Consider the following 13238-nt stretch of genomic DNA (forward strand, 5'->3'; position numbering starts at 1 on the left):
AGGGAGTGAGCGATACTGTTCATGAATCCTACAAAGAGTAAAAGAAGTTTGATGAAATCCTGTAACTGAGCCCTCACTCTCATTCCCTTGTAGGAGACAATTCCTGTTTTCTAATCAGGATGAAAATTAATTTGCCTACGATGTTAAAAAGACACCAGACTTGCAACATATTGAGGATCGCTGGATCTCAGCAGGGGAGCAGGCCTTCCCATATGTGTCCCACTGAGTACAGCCTTAATGAACTAATCAATGGGATGGGGTTCTCATCATGTGCCGAAAACATTACTATAAGTGCTCCCAGTGGACGGACAGCATCATAATGTTACAGGTGCTCACCAGCACTGCAGTAGGATTTTGTGTAATTTCCTGATAATAGGCAATATATTGTTCCTATAGACAACTACTTTAACCTTGAACACTGTGAATCCCAAGAAAACCATGCAGAATAGTTATTAATTAAATAATCTATTGTTGACCCCCATGTTGGACGAAGGAAAGCATTACTCATCGGTGTCTGCTCTCTGGACTGACTCCATTCTCTTTCATCCCCACCAACCCCCAGAGCTAGTAAAAAAACAGATAAAAGCAACTTCAAAGAGAGGCCTGCTTTTTCTGCTCCGATCCTACAGCGGGCAAATAATGAAAAGGAAGATTTGAAATTGTTTGGGATGTGCAGTGTGTAGTGGCCATGTAGATGGCTTTTAATGGTAGATGTGATGGATTATCCTAGCCCTATTTAGAGCTGTAACCATGCCAACAGATCAATCCTGCCACTTTTAAGTTAAGTTAAGTTCTTCATCAAACATCTAATTACTTCACAAAGAGCACAGTGATTTTTTTCCTCCCTCTATAAGTTTTCCACAGCAGCGTGATCAGAGTGTGCCTGTGTTTTTGAAGGGGGGCCTGCAATCAGCTTAGACAATTGGGTTATCATCACCAGGAAGCAGGGGGATGTTCCCTAATTCTCAGTGACAGAGGGTCCCATCAGATACCCAACACCAAGATTCTATCCCTCAGTCCTTGAGCTGGACATGTGTATTATATGAATTAAGTGTCTAGGGTGGATATCAGATGTGTCCACTAATTAGATGGGGTCCATGAGAGTAAAATGATACAGAAAATAGTGATGGTTCACAACATACATCAAGTTAAAGCTGCAGTTCGGAAGAAACTGATCCTGGTTTGTGGTGATCACTACTTCTCACTTAATTTAAAACGTCAGTAAACATATTCCTAAGGAGTCAAAGGTTAGTTACAGCATGATGTTCATTCAGTAAGTTATTGTTCCATTTAGAGTAAAATAAACCATAAAGCACTGTATAGATTGGAACATGAATACCATGTGATTGACAGCTAGTACAGTCCAATGGGTGCAGGTTGCAGGACATGCAGTGTCCTCGGGATCTCTGTCAGGCTCAACCCGTTACTTCTGGTTTTACGGCAGGTTGCCACTTGGATGTGAGTGATATTCTCTCATTTTTGTGAACATGAATTGTGAACCTTGTGTCAGATCATGAGCACAACCGGTCACCATCCACCAAAACGTGTGTCATATTGAAAGCTGTGGAAATAGAGTTTAGTTCCCACATTAACAACACAAATTTATGAAGTCAAAGAGAAGGCTGTAGCTTGGTAGAAGGTTTGCCCTGCTTGCTGTCTGCCTCATATCGATCTGACCAAGGTTAGTAAGCAGATGCCGTGCTGCTCTGTCGCCCTGAGGAGCAAGCTGTGGACTGTTGCTCTTTCATCCTCATCCCCATCTAAGACAGATGTTAAGGGATTTTCACTTATTTCAATCATCAGCATGAATGTTATCTTTACACCTCAGTGTGCCGTGCATGTTCAGAAGCCCCATTGCTGGTGTTTTAAATGCTGATTGGTTGGAGGGGTGTTCGCTTTGTCATCTCACCACCCCCTGTTTGCTTGCATGTTAATTACCATAGAGAATCCATGTCTTTCTTCCACTTTGGCCAGCCGCAGGAATTAAAGTTAGATAAAACCAAACTCATTACATTACTGCCCTTTTGGCAGCACTCCCCTTCAGCTTTATAAATTTGGTCCAAACTATTTGACAAACTGAAGGTTTTTCTATCCTTGTCGAAGTATCATGGTTACACAAGCAGTAAAAGTGGCTTGTACACAGCGTTGATAAGCGGCCTGTGGTAACCAACGTCTATGGCCTTAATCTTCTCTCAGTCACATCTTCCTCCCACGCTGTCTACTCCCAGCCTCTCTGTCAGCTGCACTCAAATTATTTCCCTATCTTTCATATTGTGGGCATGATCCTTTGACGGGGGAGTAAAGTGAGAATTTGTAAGACCTTGGAGGTGCATGCTATTTCTTTTCTTTGATCAAATTTGTAGCGTTTGTACCCTCTTTATATACAGTCTATGGTTTGTACCTAGTCGACTTGTTGCCAAAGCTGCGATGACACAGCAGGGGGCTACTCCCTGCAGACTGCTGAGTAAACAGTAGTTCCACTTAAATGTACTAACGTTATCTTGCAAAAGCTAATATGTGCCATGACCACGCCACTAACTACTAAACTAGTGTGGGGATGTCAGTGTTCCAGACATGTAGTCATGAAGTATTGGACAAATTAATATTAACCTGATGACAGTGCTTAAAAAGTAATTGTGTCAGCACAAATGACAGTTTGCTTTCTGGGGGGTACAAATATTTGAATCAAATTTTCCCTCATACATCTTTCGACATTTTACTCTTCACTCAATTATTTAACATTTCATTTGGACAATAGTTGTTCAAATATTCCACTTTGGACCAAATTGGTGAATCTACTGTACATTACAATTCCTCAGTTTCAGTGTTGCTTTTATACTGTCTTTATAAAACAAAAGGTTATTATTGGCTCTAGATTTGATCAACTTACAATATGCTTTCATGTAATATAATGGAGTTTGTAAAATGCTCATAATACATAATTAAAGAATATTACAGTTTGAGCTACATTTGAGGTTAATTAAGATAAATATAACTGTAATGTGCCCGAATATTGTTAACATGTCTTGGAAGAATGTCTTGCACTCAGAGAGCTGAGGGCGAGTACAGACGCCATTTCATCTCTGTGAGCACCTCTCTATTCTCTGTTAATAGCACCTCTCTATTCCCTGTTATAGCATCTCTCTATTCTCTGTTATAGCGCCTCTCTATTCTCTGTTAGTGGCTCTGTGCGGCCACAGCTCTGAATAATTCAACAAAGCAAAACAGGGATTGGTGAAGCAGAAGAAGAGATGTGGTATGAAGATGATCTCGGGGCACGGGAACCAGTAAATCAAGTTTTTGAGGAGCATACTTGAATGTGAAAGTGTGGGTGTCTGTTTAATTATGCAAGAATGTGTGGCTGTGATAGTCATGTGAGTCAAAGACCTTCTCCTCTCTCCTGTGACATAGCTATTATTTCATACATAAATTCTCCCAGAGTATGTCCAACCTCAGCCGTTATCTTCATTCAGATGCAGTTTCATCTCCAGGGAGGCCTCACAAACAGTTGACTTGAATGATAACGCCCTCGGAAGCACACAATGTGTTGACATTTGAGTCCGGGTGACGGAGCAGGGCTGTGGGTGTGATTCAGGTGTCCCCACAGTTGAATATTTCACAGCGCTGACAGACTGAGTTATGCGCTGCAGGTAGTGGAGAAGGTCAGTCTGGACACAAAATGTTTCCCACTGATAACTGACTGACCTGACAGGTTTGAATTGAGGTGGTCAGCCTCAATTCAAACCTGTGCAGAGTGGTAAGGGTTGGGGTGAGATGCAGAGTTAGTGTTAATCCAGTGAAGACTGACCAGACCTGAAAGCTCATCTGTGTTTGGTAAGCTTTATTAATAGCCATGCTAGAGGCATGGTTTGTTCAGACTGAAATATATATATAAGTATATGATGAATTGTGTGGTCCACAGAGGATGAATTGAACAGATTTTGAGGATCTTGAACTTACTACTGATATATATTAAAAGCTGCCAAAGTCTCACTCACTTGTGTTACAGCAGCTGGTGTCGTGTGGTGCAGTTGTCCAAAAAAATAGTTGATGCAAAATACAGTTTAACAGTGAACCAATGATTCTATTGCATCTGCATTGCTTCAGCACTGGCTACATGGACAAACAGGCTATGGTGGGTTTGGTATGGTTATGATTTCATTGCTGACAGCAGGATTTTCTTGTTGTTGAAAGGTGGGGAATGTGCCAAGGAAGAACCCATTATGTTTTGGAACTGATTCAATGAAGGGGATGAGATAGGAAATCTTGTTTTCTTTAGGTCACCAGTTGTGGTTAATTTCATTCTATCTTGTTTTGAAATATGAATATTAGTATCCCCTTGAAGAACCAATACTCATAAGTATCAAATGAACAGAGCTCTCATTCTAAAAAGTGCACAAATATGTCATGATCAGGGAATGATATGGTTACGATTAATACTGGTGCAACCTATGATGCAGATGTGACGTAAATGTATGTCAATGAAAATGTATGTGAATCATGGCGACCAAAAGAATCTGAATCAAATTCTAAACCTGCCTCCTCATTTGTGTCTCTAGTTGCCCCTGGTTGACTAAGGTGATCTCTTCCGCTGTGCCTCTCTACAATGGCGTGGTCTTCCTCTTCGTTTTGGCCAACTTCAGCATGGCAACCTTCATGGACCCTGGTGTTTACCCCAGAGGTTTGTATATGCATGTGTGTGAAAATGGGTTTCACTGTCTAGGCATGTGTCAACCATAGACTGTGTATAAAGATGGACAGCACATCTCCACTTTCTCCCACTATCCATAAATAAAGCTAAAATACCCTGGATACAAATATTGCTTTATATAGAGTCTATTGTGTCAAGCATTGGCTGTATATAAAGCAGGATGACATGATGGCTCCCCAAATTGAAGCCAAAGTGTTCCAACTCCACCTGGTGGCTGGCTGCAATATAGCATCCTCCATGTTAATGGATGGGGGATGGGGGATGGACCAAAATAAAAAGTCAAGCACATTTCTCAGAGATGGTTTAAATCACTTTACGTAGTTCTTATCAGTTTGGTTTTGATCAGTTATTTAATGCTATAAAAACAGAGTGAAACGTCATTATTGACAGCTGAGACTAGAAAGGAAGGGACTCCATATCTCCATCTTCAGTTGTTACGGCACAGACTCTGGCTCCAAATACACAAGACGGCGGCGTTCGTATCTGGGATATTTTACCTTTATTTCTGGATAGTGGGAGACACTAGTGATGCATTGTCCATCTTCATATTCAGTCTATGGTGTCAGCACAGTTTCTAACTTAAAAAAGACCTATTGTAATATTTAAACACCATACACAAATCCCCTCCCTGTTGAATCCTCATGTAGAGAACAAGGCTGTAATAGCTTCAAATTTATCAGAGCACCGCCCTCCCCAGTGTTTTCACTACCCCGTTATCTCCCTGTAACAGCCTGTACAGTCCACATGCTCCACATGCAGGACACTGGTGGAGGTGATGTTATACAACGTTCTTATTGTGAGGTATATTGAATATCTCTCAGCCGTCAAACAAGCAGCATTACCTTACTGTGTGCTTCTGAAGCAGACTCATCTTCAGCGCTGCCTTGGTTAAGTAATGATGATTGAACTCCTCCCCAGGGATGTGTGTAATGTGCTTGTAAATGATAAGCACCTTTAGGAAGAGCTTTCTCTACCCATAAAGGGGGTAATAATCATTAGGTTGTAGAAAAGCTTAGGTTATCAGCCTCCCCTGAGGTGACAGTGGCCTTCTGCTGCCTCTGCCCTGCCGCCTTTTATAGACTACTGAGGGATGAGCTGTTTTCCAAGCTCTTCATATCTCAGAGGCAACAGAGCTGCCAGTGAAGTTATGATTAAAAATGAAGAACTGACATGGCCATTAAATGACTTCTCCTTAGAAGATCATTCATTGCAAAAGTGAAAATGAAAGGTTATGTGTGTGCTAAGGTTTTTATCCATTCAATTCACTGACTTATGGCACAGAGGTTTATTATTTTTGTTCTTTGGGGAAACCAAACGGCCAGTGTTTTGCAAAATAAACTGTGACAGGCAGATGAGACAGATGACTGCGGCTAATAGAGCTACACAGCTACAAGTTAAAGTATAAGAAAATTCAGTGAAATTTTCAGTAAGAAAAGTTTCCCTGTTACACAAGGGTGAAGTACTGTCCAGTCCTCCGTACCACTAAAAGATTCAATGCTGGGAAAAACCCTTTTAAGATCGCATTTCAACAAAAACACACTCACACAAACAAACACACACACACACACACACACAGCCTAACCAAAACTTTACCATGACTAATTTATGTCAAACCTAACCACCACTCACATATTACCACTAACCTAAACCAGGCCCTCTTGTTTTCATCGGCATAGACCAGCACTAAAATTGTAACCCATTGTGGTGATAATGCACTTTTTTTTTGTGTTGATGTGTGACAAAAACATCCTGATATTGATCCCAGATGGTTTTAGAAAATGTTTTATCTATTAATTTCTGCATGGACCAATATTTTTTATATCAACAATATGTAACACTAAGATACTTTTGTATCAAATAGCCCCTTCTTGTGCTCAAACTGTGCACTTGCACTGTGCGTGGATGTATTACCCATGTTTATTGTCTGCTCTTGGATTTTTTCTTCTGTGTTTTTATTTTTTGTGCAACAGATCTGTCAAATTCCCCAACCAGTATAATGCGAGGTTTAGTGATGACAAAATAAAATTGTCCCACCTAAAGGCTAAAGTGACTACATGCCATGTCAAGTAGTCGCTCACACTGATGAACCCACAGAGAATTATCACCCAACTCTGCAGTTCTGCTCTACAGAGCAGCTTGCTGTGTTTCATCGGATTTACAGCCGGCAGCTTTACTTACTGTTTTTCTTCAGTCTCACCGCTCTCATCAACCTCATTTTCCAGCTTTGGCAAGCAGCTATTTTTAGCAAAAGAAAAAAAAAAACAGCACCCTGCCCAAGTATCAATGCGCAAAGTAAAACGCTATCGCATCCTCACTCACAGTGTGTGTCTCCCTCAGGTAGACACACAGCTCACCTTGTCATGAAGAATACACATGTGAACACTTGTACATGCTGATGCTGTGGTGGAAAATAAATGAAGTAAAATCCTGCAGATATGTGATGTCCAGTTTCAAAATGAATTAAAAACCATAACCTCAATAAAATGACACCTGATCTTCACATGAGCTGTTATCACATCAGAGCAATTTGAGGATTTCTAACATATAACATGAATGCTAATAACAGGATTAAGCCTATGATATGTTTTGATAAAGATTCAGACATTACATGAATATAGGCCTGATTAAAATGAGGTGAAAGTGCCTCACAGTGCTAAAAATAGACATCCTGAACAAAATAAGCTGTTTATGCAAATCAGCGACAGGGCGTGAAAAAACGTACGTTTATTGTGAATGTAAAAAAAACGTTTCAGGTAAAATCTGACTGTAACTGAACTGTAAATAAATAGGCCTCTGCTTTGTCTGCTCAACACTTCTAGCTACGAGCGTTTGTAGAAAAGACGTTGTGAGAGGAGATGCAAGCAGAACTGCTGTTTGTGTATTCTGGTTTGACAGGCGCTTTACCTTGAAAATCTATTTGAAGATGCTCGAGAGCCACAATGACGGAGCAATCTCCTGCTGTGGAACTGTTTATTTCTGCTCTCTACCTTTTGTTTTCCCTCTCGCGCGCTTTCTCTTCTTCACGCTCTCTCTTGAATTCTCTCTGTGTGCTCAGCTACCTGGTGTTCCCTGCAGTTATTATAGCTCCATGAAATGATTTTTCTTCTCAGGTCGGAGAATGTGTCCTTTGATCAGCATAAGACATATTTTATTTTTCCACAGCAGCCCCAAACCAAAAAGCTCTCAGAGGCACAGAGTGTAAAGCTTCATGTAAACACTTTGATTGAGTGCAGAGATGCACCAAGGACGACAGGAATACCACTTTTGTACATCCAAGCTGTGGTTTAGACTTGAGGGGTTCACTTACAGTACATGTTTAGGTCAGATAAAGCAAGGCATGAACTCTGCCGGGGATAGAGGTTTAATTCCCGTAAAAGAAAAACCTTTCCATTCTTTTAACTAGTACAGTGCCTGTTTTTAAATTTCCAGTTTGTTTGGCCCGTGGTAATGCTGGTTGCAGTTTTCTTTCTCAAACTATAAAAGTGACCTGCAAGTAACCTGCTAAAGAACCATGAAGCTGCACCCCCGCTAATGCACACAGAGTTGTCCATCTGTTTATTCAAAGTTCAGCAAAACCCCTAACCCCCTTATCAGCTGCTGTTGCCGTTGTTGTGAACACACCCGTTTTCGGGATTGACACGATCACTTGTGGTGATGAGTTCCAGCCACTGCTGCTACAAAAACACTGGTCACCTGCTTATTCTAATTGTATTCACATTAAACATATCATCACCAAATTCACCAATGCACTTCCTTGGACCCTTAAAGATACACATGCATGTGTGAAGCTGTCAAAATGAACGATTCTCAAGATACAGATATAGATATACAGATATTTCTGGAATATACCAGTGGTATAGGTTAGCATGGCATTTTACACAGTATGATTTTCAGTGGCAGAGTGGCTCCGTCCCTGATCGTTACTCCTCACAGGAAGTGAAAACACCTGTTCCTGTAGGTTATCTGAGGATGTAGAAGAAGACATTTTAAACTTGGTCCAGAGACTGCACACAGTGTGCACACTGTGCACACAGCAGCGCTCCAACTACTGCCAGTTTACACTAAGATTATTGATATTGAAAGTATTGTGTGTCGACACCGCACCAGATTTGACACTGCATTTCCCTGGGCCCTTAACAATACACATGCCTCACAAGAGATTTCTGGAATTCTCAGATTGACGTGTGAATATTTATGAAATAAAAGCAAACAGCTTCTGTTACACACCAGTCAGTGTTAAAGACAGAATAAATAGTTCACATCTATAAAAATGTCGGTTTGCTGCCTCTGCAGACAGCACATAGTGGGGCTGAGCTTCATCTAAGGTTGCTCCTCTGTTGACTCTGTCAAAGGTGTGTGTATGTGTGTGTACTGTGACACCATATGCATCTGTGATCTAATGTTAATGTGAACGCTCTGCGGGTAAATTTATGCTCCTTTCCACAGCCGACGAGGACGAGGACAAGGATGATGACTTCAGGGCACCACTCTACAAGAACGTGGAGATCAAGGGCATTCAGGTCCGGATGAAGTGGTGCGCCACCTGTCACTTCTACAGGCCGCCTCGGTGCTCGCACTGCAGCGTCTGTGACAACTGTGTGGAGGTGTGTGAATACTAAATGTACAAACACAGAAAAGGTGTATCTTCAGACATTATGCAGGCAGCAACATCTAAATATGTATAAGGTTAGACTGATACAGTTTTAGCATTTTTATCAGTAATCTGATGTTGCCCTTTTAGCACAGTGAAGGTTGGATTGTATTTTGTCGCTTGAATTAACTTAGAGGCTTTCCTATCCTGCCAAGAATTAAAACTGAGACTAACACTGAAAATAAATACAGTGTATATATATATATATCAGTTTTAATTGTAAAATACTATTTTTTAGTACTGGCTCTTAAATCCTCTTTTAAGTCTTAATACTACACATGTGGTATGATGTGGAAATATACAGGTTGTTTCGTCTGATGTATATGTATATATACTGTATATATACTTTATATTAACTATCAAAAACGAATTAAAAACAATACACTTGATTATTAGTATTTACACATTAAGATGCCACTATTATTGTACAGGAGATATTTGACTTTGTCTTTGTCCCCTTGAATATGCCCTTGTCCCTTAAATGTGTAAAGCGTCCTTGGGTCCCTTGAGAGGTGCTATAAAAATGTAAGTTCTTATTATTATTACTGTTTTGAGTCACAGGTTTATTATGGATGGATTATTTCTTTGAAAGTTTTCTCCTTCCTCATAATCATCCAACTCCGCCAAGAACATTTTTGTTGACTTCAATCAAGAAATAGAACTATTGTCTTATCAGTGATAAGAGATCATGCATAGGTCAAAATGTATTAAAAAATTAAAATCTAACTAACTACAGTGGAACGCAGTAGAGTGCATACCCCCGACAAGGACCAACCCTTACATTTAATCAAGCTGCACCAAATTTGACACACTCATTAGGCCCCTAAATAGGCCATCAATATCTCATCGAGATACACTAATTATTCTCTGGGAAAACTGTGAAAAATGCGACATTAAAGAAAGTGAAAAAAAGACCACACCAAAACTGAAAGACACATGCGACATCCTTTCACCAAGTTTAGTGGTTATCCGTCACTAGGTTTTGCTTAATCTCGCTGACTAACAAACTAACAGATTACATGAAAACACTATCTCCTCGGTGGAGATTAAAACACAAAACTCTGTTAAAGTTCTGAGTTACCCATTAAGATGTCGCTCTAATTCTGCAGGCAGCATTTGATGTTATATTGGAGATGTTTCATAGATTAGTTTCATACTTTTATCCAACTCTTATTATCAAAAAAATAATAATTCAACCAAGAACACTTTGTTGACATCAGTTGAGAGACTTTACTAGTCTATGAGAAAATATGAGTAGGTCAAATCCAGAAGTTCAGTTGTATATAAATACTAAAGGTGTAACGCTCTCTCTCCTCAGGACTTCGACCACCACTGTCCCTGGGTAAACAACTGCATTGGACGGAGGAACTACCGCTACTTCTTCCTCTTCCTGCTCTCTCTGAGCATCCACATGGTTGGAATTTTTTCCTTCGGCCTCATCTTTGTCCTTCACCACAGAGAGAGGCTGGGAACGCTGCACACCACCGTCACGTATCCTATCACTGGAAACACCCACTTCTTTTTAGAGAGGGACAATTTGGTTTCTCGGTTGGTATTTAAAGGAGACATATGATTCTTTTTCAGTTTTTCTTTCCTCCAGTGGGTTTTTTGTGAATGTAAAAGGTCTGCAGAGTTAAAAAGTCTTAAGTGTGAGGTAATGGAACCTTCTCTCCCTGACAGAAAACACTGATGATCCTGAAACGGATCATTGTGATTTCATGTGACATCACAATGCCCCACATTTGCATAATACATGGCGAAGCCAGGGGCCTGATATTTCCTGGAAGCGGTTGACCAATCAGAACAGCCTAGACTTCATCAGAAGGGGGTGCTTAAAGAGACATGAGCGATGAGTGATGCATTTCTGAATATTAGGACATGTAAACCTTTTCAACTAATAGCCTACATTAAAATGTAAACCTGAATATAAGCATAATATGTCTCCCTTAATTTTTCAGAATAATGTTAGAACAATAAAACTGATGCCAGATGCTATGGGTTATTCTTACAGCATATCTATTCATGTCCTTGAGATCAGAACTGTTGTTGTGGCCCTTGACCTTCGTGTCCAGTCTGGTGGTGATGTGTATAGCAGGGCTTTTCTTCATTCCAGTCATGGGGCTCACAGGCTTCCATATGGTGCTCGTGGCTCGAGGTCGAACAACCAATGAACAGGTGAGGCGACACCAGCACAGGAGCTGCTCCCACACTTGATTTGAGATGTACTCACACACACAGACACACACACTGTAACATTTATCTGACTGTTATCTATGAAAATGAACAGAGCTTCTTCACATTCACACAGATCTCAACGTTTACACCTGGAGCTGCCTCAGTACATATTTGCTTGCTTTAGGGCACCTTTGAAATATTTGGAGAATCTTGAGAATCAGTGTAAACCTCATTTCACTGATTTCAGCTGCACATGCTGTGGAATAATGCAGTTCAATTAGCCCGTGTGGGAGAAATAAATGTGCCTTATTAAAGACAGTAAACACTGAGGCAGTAAAATGAATAACACAAATGCTAATGAACAGCACAAATATCCCCACACACACTTATTATGAGTCACCTGCTTTATATTCAAGCACTGGACCCCTGTGTCTGAATATGTGTGTGTGCGCGTGTGTGTTTGTGTGCGTGCGTTGTCTTCCTCTCCTCAGGTGACTGGAAAGTTTCGTGGAGGAGTGAATCCCTTCACCAGGGGTTGCTGTGGCAATGTGGAGTATGTCTTATGTAGTCCTCTGGCACCGAGGTGAGATGCTTTATTATTCTGCGTGTTTGTGTGTGTGTGTGCATGTGTGTGTGTGTGTGTGATCGACAGAAGATGCCCTTCAGTGATGACTGATGAATAAATGTTCTTGTCTTTCTGCTTTGTTATCAACATGCATTGAGAGACTGTGTATGTGTTTGTGTGTTTGTTTTTGCACACGTCTGTGCAAGTTAATGCTTATCAGGGCCCATGTCATCCATGTATAGCTCTAGTGCGGCATCATCTAACTGCAGTGAGATGTCGATCCATCCTGTGTGTGTTTGTGTGTGTGTGCGTGCATGTGTGTGTATGAGTATATTCACATACTCTGAGGTGCTTGTGGAGGTTTATATCCAGCCTGCCTGAAAGCAACCAGGAACCCTGGGGAAAGGTAGATGGCTAAGAGAATTGATTCAGAGTGTAGAGTTAATGGGAAAACGCGGAGCTAGTCGATGTGCTTTTAACACACTAACACACACACACACACACACACACACACACACACACACACATGCAGCATCGCTCACTGCCAGAACACCAGCTTTATATCCTATTGGGACAAGTCCCCTCCCATAGAAATCAAAAGTGTGGCTGCAGATGGACAAAAACAGGTGGGGGTGAGACGCTGTGTTACCAGCTTCTGCCCCGATGGACGGTTTTTACATTTACTGAACTAATGACATGACTGATACTGAACGATCTTTAAAATCTGACACCAAATCACTCATATTCATTTAGTAACATAATTTTTAAAATGTAGGGGGTTGATTACTTCACTCCCCAGGTTCCCACGCTAACCATTTAACATTAAAACAACTCATTAAATTAATTAACCCTGTAAGACCCACTTAAATACAGATTTCTGACAGGAAGTTGTCAGAAATACTTTTGAACAAACCAGAGGGGAGGATGCAGATATAAAAGTCATATAGTGTATGATCAGTGTACTCTAAAGGCCATCATGTGTTGATAGTGGAGTACAGAGTTCAGAATATGAAATAAGACAGGAGTGAAATAACAGGTTGCTGTTTCTATGTGAATAACCATGTTTTGTTCATGGATGTAAATGAATAAGTAGCACACTCTTAAATAAGGATGGATGACGCAATCTAGGTTTCCTG

General features: G+C 40.7%; 1 protein-coding gene across 3 annotated transcripts in view; it reads left to right on the forward strand.

Annotated features, from left to right (window-relative positions):
• Nucleotides 1–13238, forward strand: part of zdhhc8b (zinc finger DHHC-type palmitoyltransferase 8b) — a 65317-nt gene that overhangs the window by 45310 nt on the left and 6769 nt on the right. For all 3 annotated transcript variants that reach the window (XM_020093850.2, XM_020093851.2, XM_069524188.1), the window contains exons 2-6: nucleotides 4560–4681; nucleotides 9158–9315; nucleotides 10681–10853; nucleotides 11435–11537; nucleotides 12029–12120. In XM_020093850.2, coding sequence (XP_019949409.2) covers nucleotides 4560–4681; nucleotides 9158–9315; nucleotides 10681–10853; nucleotides 11435–11537; nucleotides 12029–12120 — 648 coding nt within the window. The remainder of the gene's footprint in view (nucleotides 1–4559; nucleotides 4682–9157; nucleotides 9316–10680; nucleotides 10854–11434; nucleotides 11538–12028; nucleotides 12121–13238) is intronic.

This window comes from Paralichthys olivaceus, chromosome 4 (genome assembly GCF_024713975.1).
Source record: "Paralichthys olivaceus isolate ysfri-2021 chromosome 4, ASM2471397v2, whole genome shotgun sequence".
Taxonomy (NCBI): Eukaryota; Metazoa; Chordata; class Actinopteri; order Pleuronectiformes; family Paralichthyidae; genus Paralichthys; species Paralichthys olivaceus.